At 44.9% G+C, this 24942-nt stretch overlaps 1 protein-coding gene across 1 annotated transcript in view; it reads left to right on the forward strand.

The window, feature by feature from the left end:
- Positions 1-18016: 18016 nt before the first annotated feature.
- The window catches only part of LOC140723248 (uncharacterized), a 133978-nt gene continuing 127052 nt past the window's right edge, over positions 18017-24942 (forward strand). Inside the window, 1 exon segment of the mRNA XM_073037863.1 lies at positions 18017-19319. Within this exon segment, the coding sequence (XP_072893964.1) occupies positions 18082-19319 (1238 nt within the window). The 5' untranslated portion in view covers positions 18017-18081.

The following is a 24942-nucleotide window of genomic DNA, read 5'->3' on the forward strand; positions in this document are numbered from 1 at the left end:
TCTCAATACTCACCGATGGGAAAGTGATATCTTCGGCCCGCAGACAGTGATCCGGACGGAAGAGACGAAAGTCTTTCCCGAACACACAGCCGACCGACTTCAGCTCTGAGCCGAGAGGAAAACACCGTCCACCCGGAGACTGTGAACATGCGCGGAGATTCCGGAGGAGGGGCCTCGGAAACAGACGCGCAGGCGCTGCCCAACTGCGATTAAATGGGAGGGGCAAACGGGATCACGTGACATGATTGGTGACTCCTCCCCCCCAGGCAGAGACTCCAGCTACTCATTCGTCTCTGGACAGAAGCAAACTTGCCGCTCACATCTCCTCTCACCTTAAATGTATTAGACATTTCAACCCCCAGGAAAAATATATCGTCTGTCCATCTATCTATTCCTCTCGTAATCTTATAAACGTCCATCCAGTCTCACCCTAGCCTGCGCCGCTCTGGAGAAAACATCACAAGTTTGTCCAGCCTCTCGTTATAGCTCATGCCCTCTAATCCAGGCAGTATCCTGGTAAACCTCTTCTGCGCCCTGTACAAAGCCCCGACATCCTTCCGAGAATGGGGGCGACCAGAACTGTATGAAACACTCCCGATGATAGATAGATAGATACTTTATTCATCCCCATGGGGAAATTCAACCTTTTTTCCAATGTCTCATACACTTGTTGTAGCAAAACTAGATAGATAGATAGATAGATAACTTTATTCATCCCCATGGGGAAATTCAACATTTTTTTCCAATGTCCCATACACTTGTTGTATCAAAACTAATTACATACAATACTTAACTCAGTAAAAATATGATATGCATCTAAATCACTATCTCAAAAAGCATTAATAATAGCTGTAAAAAAAGTTCTTAAGTCCTGGCGGTTGAATTGTAAAGCCTAATGGCACTGGGGAGTATTGACCTCTTCATCCTGTCTGAGGAGCATTGCATCGATAGTAACCTGTCGCTGAAACTGCTTCTCTGTCTCTGGATGGTGCTATGTAGAGGATGTTCAGGGTTTTCCATAATTGACCGTAGCCTACTCAGCGCCCTTCGCTCAGCTACCGATGTTAAACTCTCCAGTACTTTGCCCACGACAGAGCCCGCCTTCCTTACCAGCTTATTAAGACGTGAGGCGTCCCTCTTCTTAATGCTTCCTCCCCAACACGCCACCACAAAGAAGAGGGCGCTCTCTACAACTGACCTATAGAACATCTTCAGCATCTCACTACAGACATTGAATGACGCCAACCTTCTAAGGAAGTACAGTCGACTCTGTGCCTTCCTGCACAAGGCATCTGTGTTGGCAGTCCAGTCTAGCTTCTCGTCTAACTGTACTCCCAGATACTTGTAGGTCTTAACCTGCTCCACACATTCTCCATTAATGATCACTGACTCCATATGAGGCCTAGATCTCCTAAAGTCCACCACCATCTCCTTGGTCTTGGTGATATTGAGACGCAGGTAGTTTGAGTTGCACCATATCACAAAGTCCTGTATCAGTTTCCTATACTCCTCCTCCTGTCCATTCCTGACGCACAACACTATGGCCGTGTCATCAGCGAACTTCTGCACATGGCAGGACTCCGAGTTATATTGGAAGTCTGATGTGTACAGGGTGAACAGGACCGGAGAGAGTACGGTTCCCTGCGGCGCTCCTGTGCTGCTGACCACCGTGTCAGACCTACAGTCTCCCAACCGCACATACTGAGGTCTATCTGTCAAGTAGTCCACTATCCAATCCACCATGTGAGAGTCTACTCCCATCTCCGTTAGTTTGTGCCTTGGGATCTTGGGCTGGATGGATGGGGTCAGTTGTGCTGTGAGGATTACATTCCTTGACTTCTCTAGTGCCTTTAACACCATCCAGCCCAAGATCTTAAGGCACAAACTAACGGAGATGGGAGTAGACTCTCACATGGTGGATTGGATAGTGGACTACTTGACAGATAGACCTCAGTATGTGCGGTTGGGAGACTGTAGGTCTGACACGGTGGTCAGCAGCACAGGAGCGCCGCAGGGAACCGTACTCTCTCCGGTCCTGTTCACCCTGTACACATCAGACTTCCAATATAACTCGGAGTCCTGCCATGTGCAGACGTTCGCTGATGACACGGCCATAGTGTTGTGCGTCAGGAATGGACAGGAGGAGGAGTATAGGAAACTGATACAGGACTTTGTGATATGGTGCAACTGAAACTACCTGCGTCTCAATATCACCAAGACCAAGGAGATGGTGGTGGACTTTAGGAGATCTAGGCCTCATATGGAGTCAGTGATCATTAATGGAGAATGTGTGGAGCAGATTAAGACCTACAAGTATCTGGGAGTACAGTTAGACGAGAAGCTAGACTGGACTGCCAACACAGATGCCTTGTGCAGGAAGGCACAGAGTCGACTGTACTTCCTTAGAAGGTTGGCGTCATTCAATGTCTGTAGTGAGATGCTGAAGATGTTCTATAGGTCAGTTGTAGAGAGCGCCCTCTTCTTTGTGGTGGCGTGTTGGGGAGGAAGCATTAAGAAGAGGGACGCCTCACGTCTTAATAAGCTGGTAAGGAAGGCGGGCTCTGTCGTGGGCAAAGTACTGGAGAGTTTAACATCGGTAGCTGAGCGAAGGGCGCTGAGTAGGCTACGGTCAATTATGGAAAACTCTGAACATCCTCTACATAGCACCATCCAGAGACAGAGAAGCAGTTTCAGCGGCAGGTTACTATCAATGCAATGCTCCTCAGACAGGATGAAGAGGTCAATACTCCCCAATGCCATTAGGCTTTACAATTCAACCGCCAGGACTTAAGAACGTTTTTTAAAAACTATTATTAATGCTTTTTGAGAAAGTGATTTAGATGAATATCATATTGTTACTGAGTTAAGTATTGTATGTAATTAGTTTTGATACAACAAGTGTATGGGACATTGGAAAAAATGTTGAATTTCCCAATGGGGATGAATAAAGTATCTATCTATCTATCTATCTATCTATCTATCTATCTATCTATCTATCTATCTATCTATCTATCTATCTATCTATCTATCTATCTATCTATCTATCTATCTATCTATCTATCTATCTAGAGAAGTCAAGGAATGTAATCCTCACAGCACAACTGACCCCATCTAGGTGAGAGAGTGATTAGTGCAGCAAATGTGGTCTAACTAGTTTTATAAAACTGTGTTACGAACTGAAACGTTTTAGAAACGAACCAGCAGCAATGGAGTTCACACTGGAGTCTGGTTTTGATGTTAAAACCACTCTCTTTATTAGTGTCTTCTTATAATATAGTAACAACGAAATAAAGGAAAGTTAACAGTGTTCAGTGTATATATGAGTAAATATAACTCCCAGACTATCGAGCCTGAGGAATGAAAGCTTAGAGTCTTGAGATGGTAAATTAGGAAAGTTCAGTAACACACGGAATAAATGATGGGAGAGAGATATTTGTAATCCAGGGTGAAACGGAGAGAAAAGGCCGTTACTTCACAATAACCGTCGACGAAATTCTTAACCATTGAATCGTTCACATACGAATTATCAGCAAAAGTGACCTGTCACAGGAATACCGTCTTCCAGGGGTTACCACACAACATACCCAGGGAAGGGTTAATACAAGATATTCCAAAACCAAAGATTATACGGAGTGACAGCCACACACATTCGTTGTGGTTCCGTGTACCGATGATCAACCCACTCTTGTGGGCAGCGGAGAGTTCCGATCCTCAGCTGCGACTAACTGAAGATATCAGCTTTTCCAGTCTCTCTCTCTCTCTCTCTCTCTCTCTCTCTCTCTCTCTCTCTCTCTCTCTCTCTCTCTCTCTCCTCTCCTCTCTCTCTCTCTCTCTCTCTCTCTCTCTCTCTCTCTCTCTCTCCCTCCCTCCCTCTCCCCCCTCCCCCCCCCCCCCCCCGGTCTGCAGATCGCTGTCTCTCTCTTATGGTTCAGTCCACTGTCAGCCTGTCATTCACGTCATAGCCCCGCCTCCTCACGCCGCCGCTCTTAAAGAAACAGTCTCAGTAGGACCGCGGACTCGTAACAGCCGCAACACAACTTCCCGACTTTTGAACTCAATGCTTCAACTGATAAAGACAACCATGTCATTTGCCTTCTTAACCACCCGATCAATCTGTGCAGTCTCTTTCAGGGAGCGATGAACTTGGAGTCTAAGATCCCTCTGATCATCGACACTGTTCAGGGTTTTGCATTTAACAGTGTACTGTCTCATACATTCGACATACCGAGCTGCCAAGATGATCATCACTAATCAAATCTCACTGAGATTTCTCAGGTCCGGTTGAATTTATTGCCAAGTGCACAAGTACGGGAAGGTACAGGTACAGAGAAACACTGACTTGTGGCAGCATCACAGGCAAGTACATTCAGATAACACACGGAACACAAGTTATATGATTCTCTATCAGTAACAATCTACAAATATGTTTTATGTCATTAACAATATATAAAATACATTGTGTCATGATCACTATTAAAAAGTGCATTTTGTGTCAATAACAGACTTGGAAATGTTGAATGTGCTCCCTGTCTCCATTCCTCCTATAATCCACAACCAGCTCCTTTGTTTTCGTTACAATGAGGGAGAGGTTGTTTTCTTGACACCACCGTATCGGGGTGATGACTTCTTCTCTGTAGGCTGCCTCGTTATTATCTGAGATTAGGCCAGTCAGTGTAGTGTCGTCAGCAAATATAATTAGCAGATTGGAACCCGCCACTGCAGCCCCACAGTTGCTCTATGTACTGATTGGAAAGCTACGAAATTGCAAGTGAATAGCCTCCCCTCCCCCAACTCCACTCTTTCTGCGTCACCAGCAGACTGGGACATCTCACATCTCGCTGCCTCCGCCAGGACATTAAACTGTGAACAACTGTGGTCAGGGACTGATCTCTGGGGTACTCCAAACACTACCTCCTTCCAGTTTGAAAACGACCCACTCATCCAGCCTCACACTACCGGCAGTTCATCATCTCCAACGAAAAAGCCTAATCACCTACTCCTGAGGGTCAATACCATTGCTGCCTCTGAATTTACCACCGTCAAATGCCAGGAGGGACATAATACTCAGAAAGTCTCTAGTCACAGCAGTGTGAATAAAATGTGATCTCAGTAGGTGTGTGGCGCATGCTCAGAATGGGAAGGAGACAGACAAACTGAGCCAAGTCACAGACTGATGAAGGGGAGGAGTGATCCATTTTGATACAGAGAGGGAAGCAGAGAGCTTGATATTGTGCCTGATACCGGAACTGTGGTCAGTTAAAAGATGAAGCTTTGTTCCTTCAAAATGTTTTGGGTTGTAACAGTGTTTTTTTATCAGAAGGCACCATGAAGACTCAAATTATTTCAGTTGAATTGTTGTCCTTCAGCCACTGACTTGCTTTGTAAACGTTTAGCAGTGTAGGAAAGTCAAAGGATTTGTGTATGGGAATCACAAACACAACAGCATGTTAGTTCCGCTGTATCTGTCAGTTCACCAGCGCTTGAATGCCACCGATCCTTGAATGTGGAGGCGGAGATGCTGGAGAAGACAGCGCCCCACTCGCTACAAAAATCGCCCGAACACGTGTCCATGTCCGTGATTTGATTGGATACACCGCCATGACGTTGACAGCAGTGTGACGTCATTCACTGGCTCTCATTTTGGAAGGGATTCCGTCGGCCATCGCAGATGCCCAACAGCTTCACACTGGGAAGCGGCCGTTCACCTGCTCCGTGTGTGTGAAGAGACTCATTCAGTTAACCCACCTTGCGGTGCTCCAGTGAGTTCACAATAAATAAAGGCCACATTTCTGTCCGGAGTGAGCAAAGAGTTTTACTCAATCATCCCAGCTGCTGCAACACCAGCAACTTCACATCAGGGAGGAAGTTCAAATCAGTTCCGTGTTAAATGTTTAACCATCACGGTGACTGAAGGCAGCTGCAGGTTCATGACGGGACTGTTACTGTCAGATTCTGCAGATCTTGCGGCTGCTCATCGCACCCAGGACTGAACCCTGGTCACTGAGCATTGGAGGAGTCTGTTCTGCTGATGTTAGCCTTAAACTAGACTGGAGAAGCTAGATTGTGGAGCTGTGAAAGATAAATCACTTCTGTATCAAATCCCGTGTCTCAGGTACTTACTGTCTCTACCACACTCACAATGTACACTAGAGAGGCCACTCGGCCCATCTGGTCCCGGCCCATGTTTCTGCTCCATATCAGAATATCAAAATCTACCCCTGCCTTTCCCCTCTCACTCTCCCTGAGATGACAGGTTGCAACTAGTCACCACTCCGTGGGATAGGAGATTTCCGTTGAATTCCATAGAATCACAGAAATCTTCAACACATTACAGACCCTTTGGCCCACAATGTTGTGCCGACCATGTAACCTACTCTAGAAACTGTCTAGAATTACCCTACCGCATAGCCACCTATTTTCCTAAGCTCCGTGTACCTATCTAAGAGTCTCTTAAAAGACCCTATTGTATCCGCCTCTACCACCGTCGCTGGCAGTGCATTCCACACACACACACCACTCTTTGCTTAAAAAACTGAGCTCTGACATCTCCTCTGTACCTACTTCCAAGCAGCTTAAACCTATTCCCCCTCGTGTTAGCCATTTCAGCCCTGGGAAAAAGCCTCTGACTATCCACACGACCAATCCCTCTCATCATCTTATACACCTGCATGAATTTCCTGCATGATTTTCTCCAGGCTGAATAAGACGATAAGCTCACTGTGGTTGTGACGTTCTTCAGGGCTCTGGACGAATTTGGTTAAACTCCTTCTTCCCTGCTCTTTTCAACGTTTTGGGTCATTTTCACCAATTTTAAAGGACTATGCCTCAGACAGCTGGGTTGTTGCAATTGTTACGTACCAGCAGCAACAGATCACTAATGGAGTCTGGTTTCGATGTTAGAACCACTCTCTAATAAATATAATTTATCTAAAACCCATTTTTTTAGATATTTGCAAGTTAGAAATTTTCTATATAATGAATTAAAGTCTTTTTCGAAAGAATGTCCATTGGACATTACAGAAAGAATTTTAACTCTTAATCCTTGTCAAAAGGGTTTAGTAGCTATCATTTATAATATGATTATGAATGTACAGCCAGATATATCAGAAAAAAATTAAGAAGGAATGGCAGGAAGAATTGCATTGTCCTATATCTACTGAGCAATGGGAAAAAATTTTACCTCTATTTGTGCTAAACATGCTCTAATACAATTTAAGGTTGTACATAGAGCCCACATGTCTAAAAATAAACTTGCTCGATTTTATTCTTATGTTAATCCAACCTGTGATAGATGTCATTCTGATATTGCTTCATTGACCCATATGTTTTGGTCTTGTCCTTGTTTACAAAACTATTGGAAAGATATTTTCAATATCATTTCAAGAGTTTTAAATATTAATCTCCAACCACATCCTTTTACCGCAATTTTTGGTCTACCAATGATAGATAATAAGCGTCTATCCGCTTCATCCCAACGAATGATTGCATTTGTTACACTAATGGATAGAAGATCTATTTTACTGAACTGGAAAGAAATTAACCCTCCAACTGTATTTCAGTGGTTCTCTCAAACCATTTCCTGTTTGAGTTTAGAAAAAATTAGAAGTGTGGTTTTTAACTCTTCAGTTAAATTTGAGGAAACTTGGAGACCATTTATTCAACATTTTCATAGGAATTAAATGGTCTGATCCTGAACCTTATTGTTACTATCCTGAATTGTATAGATGGAGGTTCGGAGTCATTGGCACTACTGTATGTATTTAACATTATACAATTGCCCATGTTGGTTAGTTTTTTTTTCTTTTAGTTGTTTTTTTTAATTCTTATGTTTTTTTTTTGGGGGGGTTTCTTTTTCTTTTTCTTTTCTTTTTGAATCCTTTACATTAATACTATGAGTTTGGGAGACTTTATATATTGATTAATACATATCTGTTTGTTAATGAATCTATTAATTGTGTACTCTCAAATATTTTGTACTTATATTTTACTTATGTTTTTTCTTAAAAATTAATAAAAAGATTTAAAAAGAAAGAAAGAACCACTCTCTTAATTAGTATCTGCTACAAATATAAAAGATTAAACAAAATAAACAGAAGTTAAGAGTGTTATGCGTATATACAGCTCCCGAACTATCAAGCTTGGGAAACAATGCTTAAAGTCTTCAGATGGTAAAGTGGAAAAGTTCAGTAATCCACGGAATAAGTGAGTGAGAGGAGAGATTTGTAAATCCACACGAACTTGTGGAGAGAAGGCAATTACGAAGAATTCCACACACATTCCACGCTGGGTAAACGAAATAACAGTCGCCGAAGATCTTATCCGTCGATTCGTTCCGAAATCCACTTAGAAATATCACCAGGTGACAGTGGCAGGAATATCGTCTTCAAGTGGTTATCACAGAACATCCCGATTCCAGGTAAGGGCCAACGAAAGTGATACCACAGGACACTCCAACAAATCCATGCATATGGATTATACGAAGTGACACTCAAACATCTGTTGTGCACTGCGTGCCGATGATCAACCCAATCTTTTGGGCATAGCAGTGACAAGCTGAAGTCTCTGTCTCTCTCTCTCTCTCTCTTCCTCTCCCTCTCCCTCCCCTCCCTCTCTCCCCCCCGTCTCTGCTGCAGCGCGTGTGTGAAGTCACAGCCCCGCCTCACTCAGGCACTTAAAGCGACACTCACAGTAAACGAATCTGCGATCTCGCAATACAATGCACCTCTAAAGTCTGACAACAGGCTAGCGAGTGAAACTTCGGTGGTGCAGAATCAGAAACCAAAGTGTTGCCAGCCTGAGTCAGGCTTTGGGGCTCCAGAGAGAGAATGGGTCTAGAGTTTAGGAGGAGGAAGAGGAAGAGGAAACAGACCAGCAGGATATGGCTACAAAAGGAAGATCAGAAGAATTTGGAAACTGGTTGACCCAAAAAATAGATGGTTAGGTTCTGCAAAATACTGGTGGAAATCAAAAGATCAGGCAACAATTGTGGAGAGGAATAAATAAACAACTTTTAGACCGAGCCTCTTCAGCATACCTAGACTGTGTACTCCGCTGCTTAGTTGCTGCCTGAACTGCAGAGTTCCTCCAGCATTTTGTGTGTGAGCGTCTCTGTATGTCCAGCAACTGCAGAATCTCCTGTTTTATATCTGCATTTTACTTTGGCATTAGATACACGTTGATATTGAGTACATTGATTACGTGAGCCGCTTTCTGCGTTAAAAGAACTGCAGGTTTTTGCTATACACCAAAAAAAGAATGAAATATGGACATTGAACCGGTGCTTCAAGAAATGTTTAATGGCACCGTTATTACCCATAAGGCCCTGCGGTAATAATTTTTGTCAGGCACTGAAGCACTGATGAACTGCGCAGGCGTCAGGCTGATGACGTCCAGAGTATCACGCATGCGTGCAGAACACAGAAGGCTTTGAAAATGTCGGTTGCAGGTAAGAGCGATTCTCTGTGTTTTTATCTTAAACACCGACTTCGGGACGATTCCTGTGAATTTCTGACACTTTGGCCAGCAATCCCGGGACAGTCCTGCCCTCTTCCCTCTCTCTCAGCCCCACGATCCGTACACGGACCCCGGGGAGCTTCCGGTTGATGAGGGAATGGGAACCGATGGATCTCTCAGACAGAGCTGAGCTCCAGCTATCTAAATGCAAGGATTAGGAACTCGGAGAAAGGGAACAAAACCCATCTGTGGACACTTTCTGGAGGTCCAAGATACGTATGTTCCACGACCGCTGGACTAAGTGTGTAAATGTAGGAGGGGACTATGTTGAAAAATAGATGTGTTAGATTTTCTAAAATTGACTCCTTCTACCTTAGGCCACAAACTTATCTATCACCCCTTTTATATAGGGAAAAGCAGTATAACATTAGATGATCATCACCATAAGATGAAAGTTTAAATCTTAGCCTTTGTTTTAAATTAGCACTTAGTCTTTCCTGTGATTAGAAAATAGGAATCTTGGCTAAATTACCAGACATAAAGTATGGTGTGGTACAGTGCTAGCGTTGTAGATTAGCAAGGATTCTACTTTGGGTTGGACTTCCAGAGCACACTTACTGGATATCCACAGGACAGTATTGTTGAAGACTAAGACAGTACTTTCAAATAGAATTGGAAAGGAAATGAGAGCTTTTACCACCTGGTCATTTGCCACCTCTTCTTGTGATTCTGCTCCTAAATGTGAAGACATGGAGAAGTGAGATTAAAATTATGCCATCGAACTGGTTGTAAGAATGGACCACACCTATTGGTCCTCATTTGCTTTATTCAGAGCCTTGTCAATAGCATGAATAACTCAATAAACATTTCATTAGAATGGGGTGGATTAAACTGAATATATAGGATCTTTAAATTATACCCCTGCCCACTTATTATTTTCGCTGGAAAAGAGATGTTGAAATTCTAAGTAATCCTGACTAAAGTGTAATATGGTTTTAAGAAAAGCTCAAGGTCAAATAAATGTGAGACATTTGTAGAGCATTTTATAGGAAGGGATATTAAAGACATTCATCATTCATGCTGATTTTTCCTCCCAGCACTGCCGAAAATACACAAACCACCCCACCTCCCTTCAGATCTACTCCGTGCTGTGCCTGATGAACCAGCCAAGATTAGCAGTTCACCATCTGTGAGAAAAATTGAGTGCAAATACCTAATAAGTTTGGGATGTGTATATTCATCTCCCAATTTATAATGTAGGAGCATTGATATTATGCTGCTTTGTGTGTAAAATATACAATCCTCTTTGTACAAATCTTCATCAGCTAGTGAACTTACAAGTTTGCTTCAGGGAGTTAAGCAATTTAATTTTAAACAATAGCATGAATTGATAAATGTTACCAATTTTAAATAGCAAAAAGTTTATAGTATTTTTTTTCCTGGGGAAAAAATAAAAGGGGGAAAAAGACTTTGGGTCCGAAGTTTGAATAGTGTTATGATGTGACTGCATTTTTCGAAAGAAAGGAACAAAAATTGTAGTTATCCAAATGCAGAAAGGTTAATCCTACATTAAATGTGAATTGCGATTAAGAGATCCAAGATAATGTGTATTTAATAAAATAATTTAAATCAAATTATTGCTTTAAATCTACATTATACATTCAAGAATGCATTATAGGTAGCTCAACACCTCATGCAGGTCAGTCAGGTATCTCCGCTCCCTTTAAACTTGCACGTTTCTGTTTCCCAGATGCCTTTGAAACTTACTTTGACCTTATTTTCTGAGCTTCTTTTAAACTTGCAGGTTATGTGGAATGCATCATTCTATAATGTGATGTCTAAAAACAGTGATTTGGAAGTGAGGTATGATGTATTAATATGAGAACATCTAATAATACAGAAAATCTGCTAGTCCGACACCCAAGACCCAACCATGGCAGGTTCACTAAGTTTTACTGTGGTTAGTCACAGGTTTGGAGGGCTGTCGCCTGAAAGTAATGATCATTAATCACCATCAATGTTACATAGTTCACACTAAAAATAAAAGCACAAGGGAGAAATCGGCCTCTGCAGCACCTTTTTTTTAGAGTGCTCAGTGGTTCATTTGAAATCAGGTCCAGAATTTACCTGCACTTCTGATGGGAAATCTGTTGGATGTGTTTCTGACAAACATACACCCAAAAAATGTTATGAGTCAATGCACCAAGTGGATTGAACGCCAGCACTTTTGAACAGTGTGTTTCAGCCTATTCTGTTTCAATCTTTATGAAATGTAAAATAATCTGAAAGGTCTAGAACTTGATAGAGGTCTAAAAGATTACGAGAGGCATGGATAGGGTGGATAGTCAGTACCTGTTTCCCAGGGCACCAATAGCAAACACCAGAGGGCATATGTATAAAATTAAGGGAGGGAAGTTTAGGGGAGACATCAGGGGTAAGTTTTTTTTTACACAGAGGGCTGTGAGTGCCTGGAATGACTTGCCAGGGGTGGTGGTGGATGCTAAAACATTAGGGGTATTTAATAGCCTCTTGGACAGGCACATGGATGAAAGAAAATGGAGGGTTACGGGGTAGTGTGGGTTTAGTTCTTTTTTTTAAGGTTTATATGGGCCGGCACAACATGGAGGGCTGAAGGGCCTGTACTGTGCTGTAATGTTCTATTCTATGGCTCTAAAATCTTTTACATCACCAGTTGAGAAAATCATCTTTGTTCTACCTCCAAGCACAAAGAGGAAATCTGCAGATGCTGGAAATCCAAGCTACACACACAAATTGCTGGAGGAATTCAGCATTAGTACTCTTTTCCATAGATGCTGCCTGGCCTGCTGAGTTCCTCCAGCATTTTGTGTGTGTTGCTTGTTCTACCTCCTCTCGGTCTGCACTTTTCTACTGGTGAGAACATGCTTCCACCAATTCTGTCTGGCTACATAATGATATCAAACACCTTTGCCCTGGCCAACAAGTAGCTTTCACATCACAAATGTGCCAGACTCCAATGAGACAGACTACTGCCCTTCCCTTCATATTCATTGGCATTGCCATCACTGAGTTCACCACCGTCAGTCACCTGGGTGAGACTTCAGGGGAAATATTTATGTACAATACTGTGTGTATTGTGGTGATGCAAGAGTTGCTGGAGAATTTTCAAGTGGGAAGAAGTGGAGTGATATTTGGAAATCTGAAATTTAAAGCATCATTTAGGAAGAAGATCACAAATAGGTGGTTTGCCAAAGCTGTGGCGAGTAAATCCTTCATTAACCTGTTACATAGGTTGTATGAGAATGCAGATGAACTCAATCAAGCCCAGAGCAGATTAACGTTCTTACTGACAGTGATTTGCTCGCTGTTGAAATGAATACCTCTCTATATAAAATTCAGTTTGCACATGTTGTAGTCACTGGGTAAAAATTGTACAGCACAAGATTTTTGCACACACTGGTCATTACAAATTAGAGGGGACACTGGTGGGAAGGTGGGGAGACCTCCAGTGTCCCTGATGCCCTCACGTAGAAGGTATATATCCAGCTGCTCTTTAAGGAGTTGGAGCTGGAAATGGATGAATTCCGCATCATCCAAGCGTCGGAGGGTATGATAGATATGAGATGAAGAGAGGTGAGTTGCACCCAACGTGCAGGACACCGGAAACTGGCTGAGAGTCAGGAAGGAGAATGAGGTTAAATAGCCATTGCAGACTACTTTTGTTGCTATCCCACACAACAACAGGTGGACACTTTACAAACTGATGGGGGGGATTACCTGGCAGAGGAAAGTCAAAGGGGTGATAGGGGATTTGTTAGTTAGGGGAACAGAACTAGAAGGGGACTAATATCCTAGTGGCAAGGCTTGCTAGTGCTCCCCTGTGGGGTGGGTGGTTAAACTAAAGTTGCAGGGAGGATTGGAGCCAGAATGACAGAACAGATAGTGGACAGAGTGAATTGAATTGAATTGACTTTATTACATACATCCTTCATATACATGAGTTGTAGAAATCTTTATGTTACATCTCTGTCTAAATGTGCAATGTGAAATTTATAATAGTTTATAATAAATAGTATGTACAACAGGAAAGTCAGGATAAATAAAAGTACAATTGTATCAGCATGAATTAATCTATCAGAGGGCCTGGTGGAAGAAGCTGTCCCTGGGCCTGTTGGTCCGGGCTTTCAGGCTGTGGTACCGTTTCCCAGATGGTAGCAGCTGGAGCAGTTTGTGGTTGGGGTGGCCCTTTTTACACACCTGTTTTTGTCAATGTCCTGAATAGTGGGAAGTTCACATCTAAATTTGTGCTGGGCTGTCCGCACCACTCTCTGCAGAGTCCTGTGACTTAGTGAAGTACAGCACCCATACCAGACAGTGATGCAGCCAGTCAGGATGCTCTCAATTGTGCCCCTGTAGAAAGTTGTTAGTATTTGGGGCCCCATCCCAAACTTCCTGAACCGCCTGCGGTGAAAGTGGCACTTCTGTGCCTTTTTCACCACACAGCCAGTATGTACAGTCCAGGTGAGATCCTCGGTGTTGTGTATGCCAGGGAACTTAAAGCTGTTCACCCTCTCAAGCCCAGATCCTGGGTCAGCCTGTCTCCATTTCTCCTATAGTCTACAGCCAGCTCCTTTCTTTCAGTGACGTTGAGGGCAAGGTTGTTTTTTTGACACCAAACAGATGTCGTTCAGACCTCAGGGCATGAAGTTATGATATTGTAGCCATTACTTGGACTTGTCCTTAGCCCAACAGTCTGAGGGATTTCAAGGATCAAATCTGTAGGGAGATTGCGGACTATGCCAAGAAACAAAGGTTGATAAAGTGAGTGATTTTAACTTTCCATTTATTTACTGGACTCCTAGGCTGTAAAAGGACTAGATGGGGTAGAGCTTAGCAAATCTACCTTAATCAGTACGTAAAATTCCCGATGTAGAAGTGTGCAATAAGCTATTGGGAAGTGATCCAGTGCTAGTGACAGAAATTAGTGTATGGGAACACTTTGTATCTACTGATCATGAGATTCCAAGTAAATACAGAAAAACAGAGGCCTGGACCTCTCTTGAGATTCTAAATTGGAGAAAGTCCAATTTTTATGATATTTGCAAGGATTTGACAAGCGTTAATTGGGACAGGATTTTTTTTAACAAAGGAGTACTTGGTAAGTGGGAGTTCTTCAGAAGTGAAATTTTAAGGGTGTACAGTTTGTATGTGTCTGACAAAATAAAAGTTGAATGGTAACTAGTGCAGGGAATCTTGGTTTTCAAGAGATATTGAGGCCCTGGATATCTCGTTCCTCTAAATGCTGCGGACTGTTGGGTGCAACCAAAACACATTAATGACAACCATTTCATAATTCCACTCCCGAACTCATCTGACTTTCCTTTAGTTGTCTTCTGTTGGATTCTAAAAGCTTCCGAATGGTCCTTTGCTCTTTTGTTTGCCCTCTCCTCTGCTTTTATGTTGGTTTTGGATTCTCATTTAACCCACGGTTGTGCCCTGCTGCCTTTCCAATGCTTCCACGTCTTTGGGATGTATCGATCGCTCAGCTCTCGAATTGCTCCCAGAAACTCCAGCCATTGCTGCTCCGTTGTCACTCCTACCTTTTCCCTTCCAAACAAGTTTGGCCAGCTTCTCTGTCACAGAAATATGGAGAAGTTCAGTGGAGAAACAGGCTATTTGGCCCATTTTGTCAATGCCACAAAAACATTTAAGCTCTCTATTGCAACTACCTGCACCGGGATCATCACCCTCCATACCCCTACCATCCAGGTACCTGTCAAACTTCTCTTAATGGTGAAATCGAGCTCATATTCACCACTAGTGCTGACATCTCATTCCACACTCTCACGACCATTTCAGCAAAGAACTTTTCCAAATGTTCCCATTAAATGTTCACCTTCCCCACTTACCCATGACCTCTGGTTGTCGTCCCACCCAACCTCAGTGGAAAAAGCAGCTTGCATTTACCCTTTCTATACCCTCATAATTTTGTTTACTTCTAACAAATCCTCAAAGCAATGTATAATTTCCTTGTTTATGTTTAGAGCCTTTTTTAGGTGTATAAGATGATGAGGGGCATTGAGTGTGTGGATAGCCAGAGGATTTTTCCCCAGCGTTAAAATGGCTAACAGGAGGGGGCATAGTTTTAAGGTGCTTGGAAATATATGCCGAGGGGATGTCAGGGGTAGGTTTTTTACACAGAGAGTGTTGGATGTGTCGAATGCACTGCCAGCAGCGGTTGTCGAGGCGGATACAACAGGGACTTTTAACGCTCTCTTAGATAGTTACATGGAGCTCAGAAAAATAGAGGGCTATGCGCTAGGGAAACTCCAGGCAGTTTCTAGAGTAAGTTACATAGTCGGCACAGCACTGTGGGCCAAAGGGTCTGTAATGTGCTATAGATTTCTATGATTCTATGAAATTCCAGAGAAATCTCCAAACCCACGGAGTGGTAACTAGTAGTGAATAGTGGGAAAGTTACTGGAATGTATGTGCAGGAACCGGAAATATAAGTATTTGGATAGATGTGGACTGATTAAGTATAGACAGCATGGCTTTGTGCATGGTAGGTCATGTCTAACCAATCTTATAGAGTCTTTCGAGGAAGTTATCAGGAAAGTGGATGAAGGCAAGGCAGTGGATGTTGTCTACATGGACTTTAGCAAGGCACTTGACAAAGTCTCACATGGGAGGTTGGTCAAGAAGGTTCAGTCACTCAGCATTCAAGATGAGATAGTAAATTAGATGAGACTGTGTCTTTGAGAGAAGCCAGAGTGTGGTAGCAGATGGTTGCCTCTCTGACTAGAACCTGTGTCTAGTGGTGTGCCACAGGGATCAGTGCTGGATCTGTTGTGGTTTGTCATCTATATCAGTAATCTGGATGATAGTGTGGTTAACTGGATTAGCAGATTTATGACCACCAAGACTGGTGGTGTAGTGAACAGCGAGGAAGACTATCATGGCTTGCAGTGTGACCTGGACCCCCTGGGAAAAATGGTTTTAGAAATGGAAAATGGAATTTAATGCAGTCAAGTGTGAGTTGTTACACTTTGGTATGACCTACCAAGGGAGGTCTTTCACAGTGACTGGTCAGGCACGGAGGAGTGTTGTAGAAGAAAGGGACCTGGGAATACAAGTCCTTAATTCACTGAAAGTGGTATCACAGTTAGATAGTGTCGGAAAAAAAGATTTTAACCCATTGGCTTTCATGCGCCAAATACTGACAATAGATGGATATTATGTTGACTTGTAAAAGAGGCCTAATTTAGAGTATTGTGTGATGCTTTGGTCACCTACCTACAGGAAAGATTTAAAATAGTTTCAGAGAGTTCAGAGAAAATTCACAAGGATGTTGCCAAGTTTGGAGGACTTGGGTTATAAGGAAAGATTGAACAGGTCAGGACTTTATTCATTGGAATGTAGCAGATTGAGGTGAGATTTGATTGTGATAGAGGGGCATAGATAGTGTAAATGCAAGCTGGCTTTCTCCACTGAGATGGGGGTGGGACTTCATCCAGTGGCCAGGGGTTAATGGTGAAAGGTGAAATGTTAAGGGGAACATGAGGGGAAACTTCTTCGCACAGATGGTCATCTAGGTTTGGAATGAGCAGCCATCCCGAGTGGTGCATGCAAGTTCGATTTCAACATTTAAGAGGTTCGTGTAGGTACCTGGATGTGGGATTGGCAGTTTAAATAGTTCAGCACAAGACGAGATGACCCAAAGGACCTATTTCTGTGTTGTACTTTTCTACAAGAACCTGAAATATTACAAAAATTCACTCTAACCCTTTTAACAGCTGTGCGGACCAACCATTCATCTCAGCAGGAATTTTTTTATATGGTGTTAAAACTGTAGCACTTTTGGTTAATAATACATAAAAGAAAATCCCAGATGCACATCCACAAAGACAATTTGTGTGAGAGTGTTTCAGTTACTGTGGGGCCAGGCACCCATGCAGCTCAGCAGGAACAGGGAATAATACCAATGGAGAGAGTCAAACTGAGCCAGGTCACAGATTGGAGACGGCAGAAATGCCCCATTCTTATAGAGACAGGAAAAGCATCAGAGAATTGATGGTCATTCCAGATACCAGCACTCTGCCCAGTCAGGAGTCTGTCCAACTTTCGTTGAACCTCACTGTAACAGTGTGATACCAGATCAAACTTTGGCAACTAAAGTAATCTCATCTGAAATGTTGTCCTACACCCATTGATGGATTTTGTAAATCTTTTCACAGGATAAAAATGAGAAGGAATTTGTCGCCGGGAATCTCAAACATGGCACACCAGTTTTGCTGTCTCTGTCTGGATATTTAAGAAGTGGAGCAAGAGATTCAATCGACCATCCTTACTGCTCAGACTGTGGAGAGAGATTCAATTGGTCATTTGACCAAATAGCAAGCCTGTCATTTTACACAGGATAAAGGCCGTTCACCTGCTCAGACAGTGGGAATGGATTCACTCGATTATCACGAATGAAGGTACATCAGCAAGTTCACACTGGGCAAGGCCATTTATCTGTTCTGTGTGTGAGAAGGGGTTCAGATGGTCATCCCACCTGTGGACACACCAGTCAGTTCACACCACACCGGGCAGAGGCTGGTCATCTGTTGAATTTCTGAGAAAGGATTCACTCAGTCATTTGACCTAATGGCTCACCAGCGAGTTCACACTGGGGAGAAGCCATTCACCTGCTCAGTCTGTGGGAAGGGATTCACTCAGTCATCCACCCTACAGAGACACCAGCCAGTTCACACTGGGGAGAGGCCGTTCACCTGCTCAGTCTGTGGGAAGGGATTCACTCAGTCATCCAACCTACAGAGTCATCAGCGAGTTCACACTGGGGAGAAGCCGTTCATCTGCTCAGTCTGTGGGAAGGGATTCACTCAGTCATCCCACCTACAGAGTCATCAGCGAGTTCACACTGGGGAGAAGCCATTCACCTGCTCAGAATGTGGGAAGGGATTCACTCAGTCATCTACCCTACTGGTACATCAGCGAGTTCACACTGGGGAGAGGCCGTTCACCTGTTCAGAATGTGGGAAGAGATTTACTCAGTCATCCCAACTACAGAGTCATCAGCAAGTTCACACTGGGGAGAGGCTGTTCACCTGCTCAGTCTGTGGGGAGAGATTCACTCATTCATCCCACCTACAGAGACACCAGCGAGCTCACACTGGGGAGAAGCCTTTCATCTGCTCAGTCTGTGGGAAGAGATTCACTGAGTCATGCCAACTACTGAGTCATCAGCGAGTTCACACTGGGGAGAAGCCATTCACCTGCTCAGTCTGTGGGAAGAGATTCACTCATTTATCCACCCTACAGAGTCACCAGCGAGTTCACACTGGGGAGAAGCCGTTCACCTGTTCAGAATGTGGGAAGAGATTTACTCAGTCATCCCAACTACAGAGACATCAGCGAGTTCACAATGGGGAGAGGCCATTCACCTGCTCAGAATGTGGGAAGGGATTTACTCTGTCATCTCACCTACAGAGTCACCAGCGAGTTCACACTGGGGAGAAGCCGTTCACCTGTTCAGAATGTGGGAAGAGATTTACTCAGTCATCCCAACTACAGAGACATCAGCGAGTTCACACTGGGGAGAGGCCGTTCACCTGCTCAGTCTGTGGGAAGAGATTCACTGAATCTTCCACCCTACAGAGACATCAGCGAGTTCACACCGGTGAGAAGTTGTTCAATTGCACAGAATGTGGGAAACGGTTCACTCTGTCATCCCACCTTCTGGAACACCAGCGAGTTCACACTGGAGAGAGGCCATTCATCTGCTCAGAATGTGGGAAGAGATTCACTCGCTCTTCCACACTACAGAGGCATCAGCGAGTTCACACTGGTGAGGAGCCATTTACCTGCTGAGAATGTGGGAAAGGATTCACTCAGTCATCCCAACTACTGGCACACCAGTCAGTTGTTATGAATCCCTAGGTTTTGTTTGCTGTGGACTGTCATTTTAAGAGAGAGAGATTAAGAAGGTGAATCAGTCTGACTTGCAGCTTGTTTACATCACTCGCAGTTGTTTAGTTTTAACTGAGGACACAGACACTCAGAGTCAGACGGAGATGAATGAGGAAAAATGGAAGGATCGAAACAAGGGAAATAGGTGCCAAGGGTCACTGTTTGGAATTTTCCTATGCCCACAAGTGTGGGTTAATTATCGATTCAGCGTACATCGAATGTGTGGTTGTCACCTCGTTTAATCGATAGGAGTGGATCTGATTTGGGGTATCCTATGAAGACCACTGATGTGTTAACCCTTGCCTGGGTGTGGTGTGGTAATTCATTTGAAGATGATACGCCTTGTGACAAGTCACTTTGCGTGATAATTAGTATGTGGATTTGGAAGGATGACAGATAAAATGTACAGTGACTGTTCTCTTGTTTTACCACCATGGAACATGTGGAATTCGACATAATTGCCTTCCCTTGACATTTACCCTGGATTACAAATATCTCTCTCATCACTTATTCTGTGGTTGAACAGAACTTTCATAATTTACCATCTCAAGACTCCAGACGTTGTTTTCCCCGAGCTCAATAGTTTTGGATTTATATTTACACACATATATACACATAACACTGTTAACTTTTGTTTATCTTGCTTAAGTTACTATATTATAAGTAGATTCTAATAAAGATAGTTTTAACATCAAAAACAGACTCCAGGTGTAGACTCCACGAGGAAATCTGCAGATGCTGGAAATTCAAACACACACACAAAATGCTGGTGGAACACAGCAGGCCAGGCAGCATCTATAAGGAGAAGCACTGTCAATGTTTCAGGCCAAGACCCTTCGTCAGGCAGTCTCAGGCAGTCCTGACGAAGGGTCTTGGCCTGAAACGTCGACAGTGCTTCTCCTTATAGATGCTGCCTGGCCTGCTGTGCTCCACCAGCATTTTGTGTGTGTTGTTCCAGGTGTAGTCTATTGGTGCTGATTCGTTTCTAAAGCTTTACGATTCATAACAAAATTGGGGCCTGCATCCGGGATATGAACAGCTATGGGGCGTAGTCATTAATTATCGATTTCATTGGGGAAGTCCCTTTTGATTGATTTGTGTGTGGAAAATCAGCAGCGGATGCTGATTATTGTTTGGAAGCGGCAACCTCTGAGGCATTTGAGGATGCCAGACGGATTGAGTTGTTGAGTCTTGCTAGAAGGTTAAAACTAGCTATGTTGAAATTGACAATGAGGAGGGCACAGATGCAGAGGATAACAGCTGAACATTATATACCTGAGGGTGTGTTTAAAGTGGAGGAGTTGGAGGTGTTTCCTGAAAGTAAACCTAGTGAGCTTGAGCTCCAGTACGAGTGAGAAAAATTAAAGATGGAGGCTGCGGAAAGGCAGAGGCAGTTTGAGGCTATAGAGGCAGAAAATCTGAGAGGAGGCAGAAAAACAGAGGGAGGAAGCAGAAAGACAGAGGCTATTTGAGCTGGAAAAGATAGAGTGGTTGCAGCAAAGGGGTCTAGCGTTAGACTCTGGTGATAAGTTTGAGGCCAGTCAGGATATTAAATTGGTACCTCCTTTTGATGAGACAGAGGTTGATAAATACTTCCAGCATTTTGAGAAGGTTGCTTAGAATTTAAAGTGGTCAAAAGAGGGTTGGCCTATTCTCTTACAAAGTGTGATTAAGGGGGAGGCTTAGCAAAACTATTCTGTTTTGTCGGTTGATGAAGCAGATGATTATGTCATAGTGAAACAGGCTGTGCTCAAAGCTTACGAGTTGGTCCCAGAATCATACAGGCAAAAGTTCAGAAATTTGAGGAAATCTGTGAACCGGACATATGTAATTTGCTTATGAGAAGTCTGTGTGTTTTGATCGCTGGTGCACATATATGATGATGATAAATATATGATGATTTTAATAGCTTGAAAGAGTTAGTTTTAATTGAAGAATCCAAAAGGTGTGCTCCTGACGACATAAAGTCATATTTAGATGAAAAGGATGCTGCCACTTTGCAGGAGTCTGCTAGATTAGCAGATGAGTTTGCTTTAACTCACAAGGTTAAGTTTACCCAGAATAAGAGCTTCCAAAAGAGTGCCAGGGATCACCAGGGAAAACCAGAAATTAAAGCTGGGACTAGTGACAAGAGTAAGGATGAAGGGAAGCAGTTGAAGGAGAAATTTTCTGGTCTCACTTGTTACTATTGTAAGAATGCTGGTCATATGATGGCTAATTGTTCTGTCCTGAAGAAGAAAAAGGAAAAGGAGGCAGTCCCAAATGCTTGTGTTCAGCATGTTGAAGCACCAGTAAACCCACAGGGTTCTGAACATTCTGATGAGGCTCAGTTATGGACTGAGAGTTCTGACCGAGTTAAGAAGGTGTACAATGTCCTGCGTATGTTACTCAAAATGGCTTTTTTGGTTTGTTACGAGTAGGAATGCTTCTTTGTCTGATAAGTGTTTCTCTCGCCGTTGTTTCGCTTTAGAATGGCTGATATGGTAATTGTATTCATTTGTTAATCAATGGGGAATGTTATTGTGTTTTGTGATGCTGGGAACTTGGGGGAGGGGTTTCGCGGGCTTTTGGTGTGAAGAGAGTCGGGAGGAAGACGGATGAGGAAGGTGGACGTGCGCTGGACTGCTCGTAAGACCACCGGGGTGGTCCCAGGTGCGACGACGTGGCGGTCGGATGGTTCGTTGATTGAGCTCCTACGATGTGCACTACACTAACTGAACTTTGATAAGTTGGCGCCTTTTGTTTTTTTCTTTCCTTGTATATATATATATATATATATATATATATATATAGTATTGCCTAATACTTCTTTAGTTAATGTTAGCAAACTCTTTAAAGTGTATTTCATAACGGTATCTGGTGTGAAGTTGATACTGTGGGCGGCGCAAGGCAGAAACGCGATTCTCACAGCACCTGCGTGTACGGGAGGTGGGTTGGTGTGTGGCTGGATCTCCTTTTCCCCTAGACATATACCAGCCTGTTGGGTAAGTGTTACATTTGTGGGGTGCCCATATCGGATTGGATTGTCAGGGGCTGTGAAATCGCGCAGGCAGCAGAGCGGAGATGGACAGAGATAAGATTGTTAGCTGGTGCTAATTTGAACGTGTACCAGTACAGTACGCATGCGTAGTGAGCGGAGTGGATTTTCGTGTTTCGGGAGACGCGTTAGTGCGGGGGTTAAGTTTGGTGAAGGGTATGGGGCAGGTAGAATTGGTAGCTCGACGGTGTGGTAAAGAGGGAGTCTAGCTGGGTGTTGGTTCGTACGAGTGCTGACGTCAGGACGTTGGAACTGCCGGCGACGGTCAGTGTACCGGGGGAGGAGGGGCCGTGGGGGCTCCACACTCTCTCCGAGGATGAGGCTGAGGAGATATCGGAGGAGGAGCGAGAGCTTGAGGTGGACCCCAGAGAGGTGGCCGGCACTAGTAAAGGGAGGAGGGAGGAGGGAGTCGTGACTAGGCCCCGCCCCCCAGGTAGGGTGGAAGCCTCGGAGCTGGCAGCCGCACTTAACTCCCTGGTGGGAGTGGCCGAGAGGCCACGGCTGAAGCTGGGGGTGTTCTCCGGAGCCAATCCGACTCCGGACGGGGAGGTGGACTATGAGACCTGGATCGAGCATACGTCCTTGATGTTAGAGGAGTGGCCAGGCTCGGAGGAGGAGAAGAGGCAGCGATTATTGGGAAGTTTGAGGGGTTTAGCAGCCAAAAGAGTCCGGGAGTTGAAAGCTGAGAAGCCTGGGGCCTCAGTGGAGGAATGTATAGAAGTTTTGGAGGGAGCGTTTGGTTGTCAGGGGAACCCTGGCTGCTTTTAGCAGAGTTCCAACACCTGGAACAACGGAGAGGGGAAAAGTTCTCCGAGTACATATTTAGGATGGAGGGGATGCTCTCGGGGCTGCGGCGCCGGGGGGTAGTGAAGGCGCCTGACGTGGCTAGCGTGAGGATGCGGCAGATATTTAGTGGCTCTCTGGAGGAGGACAAGGTGGCGTGGACTATCCGGCAGGCTTATAGGAAAGGCCCCCCTCCATCGTTCGGGCAACTGATTAGAGAGGTGCGGGAGGAAGAGAGAGCGTTGGGGCGGAAAAGGGGCGCGGGCCTACGGGAGCGATCCTCAGCGATACAGGAAGTGGTGGCTGGGTGGAGGAATGACAACCTCCCGGGGAATAGGGAACCCCCTCTGGAGGGGAGGGACAGGGGAGGTACCCACTCTCAGGTGCGACCCGTGCAGTGGGTTGGGAGCGGGAGCCGTCCTGGGAGAGGAGGGGCGGCAGGCAGCGTGTGCTTTAACTGTGGGAAAGAGGGGCATTTCAGGCGGGACTGTGGGCGGCCGAGGGTGTGCTATAGCTGTGGAGAGGAGGGACACTTTAGGTGGGATTATGAGAGACAAGGAGTTCCGCGGAGGACAAGCTCCCCGCGACTAAGAAGGGAGAGATGTCGGGAAACTTAGGAGAGGCTCAGTGAGGGAACGGACTGGAGCCTCTGGAGGAACACATTCACAGAGATCAGCCAGGGGACCACCGGGTGCCCACGCCTCTATTCCGGATGGGCTGGTAGGACCCCGTGCCAGTGTGGGTCTACGGATAGAGGGAGTTTACGCAAAAGCCGTTCTTGATACGGGATCGCATGTGACCTTATTGTACCGGTCTTTCAACAACCAATATCTAAAGCATTTGCCCATAACCCCATTTGACGCCCTGCAGATTTGGGGTGTGAGCGAGTGTGACTACCCGTACGATGGGTACCTATCAGTGAGATTGGAGTTCTCGGAGGGCGATGTGGGAGTGTCCGAAGCTATTGAGACGTTGGTGTTGGTGTGTCCTGACCCGGTGGAAACCGGTGGTGCGGCCCTCCTGGTGGGGACTAACTCACCCATTGTGCGACGGCTCCTGGGAGCTTGTAAGGAGAAAAGGGGGGAAGACTTTCTTGAGACCCTCTCGGTGCATCCAGTGTTTCGAGCAGTGTTCGAAGAAGGGGTTGCCTCCCTAGGGCTGGACCCGGAGTGTAAAAGAGGGACGGTGTGGTGTACGCAGTCGAGGCCCAAGGTGATCCGACCAGGGGAGATAGCACTAGTGATGGGGACCCCCAGATTCCCAGGAGTGCCGACGGGCGAAGCCCTGTTAGTAGACGCCCCGGACGATCTTGAAGAGACACGATTTCTGGCGGGGGCGCTGGTGAGGCCCGAAGTGCAGAGACCAGGGGTGTTACATGCGAGGCGTATAGCTATAAGTGTCAGGAACACCACGGCAAGAGAAATCACCTTTAAGAGGGGAATGCCGCTGGCATATCTGTTCCCGGTGACGGTAATGTGTAGCGCACCAGTGAGGACTACTAACGGGGAGGGATCGGAGCATCGAAGGGAGCTGACCGCTGAAGTCTTTAACTTCGGGGATTCCCCTGTGTCGCCGGAGTGGAAACACAGGCTAGTGGTGACGATGCTGAAGATGGAAGCTGTTTTTTCTCGGGGCGGGTTTGATGTTGGCTGCTCCAAAAGCACTCGCCACACCATCCGGGTGACGGAGGACACCCCGTTCCGAGAGAGATCCCGGCG

Source organism: Hemitrygon akajei, unplaced genomic scaffold (assembly GCF_048418815.1).
Source record: "Hemitrygon akajei unplaced genomic scaffold, sHemAka1.3 Scf000105, whole genome shotgun sequence".
NCBI classification, from domain to species: Eukaryota; Metazoa; Chordata; class Chondrichthyes; order Myliobatiformes; family Dasyatidae; genus Hemitrygon; species Hemitrygon akajei.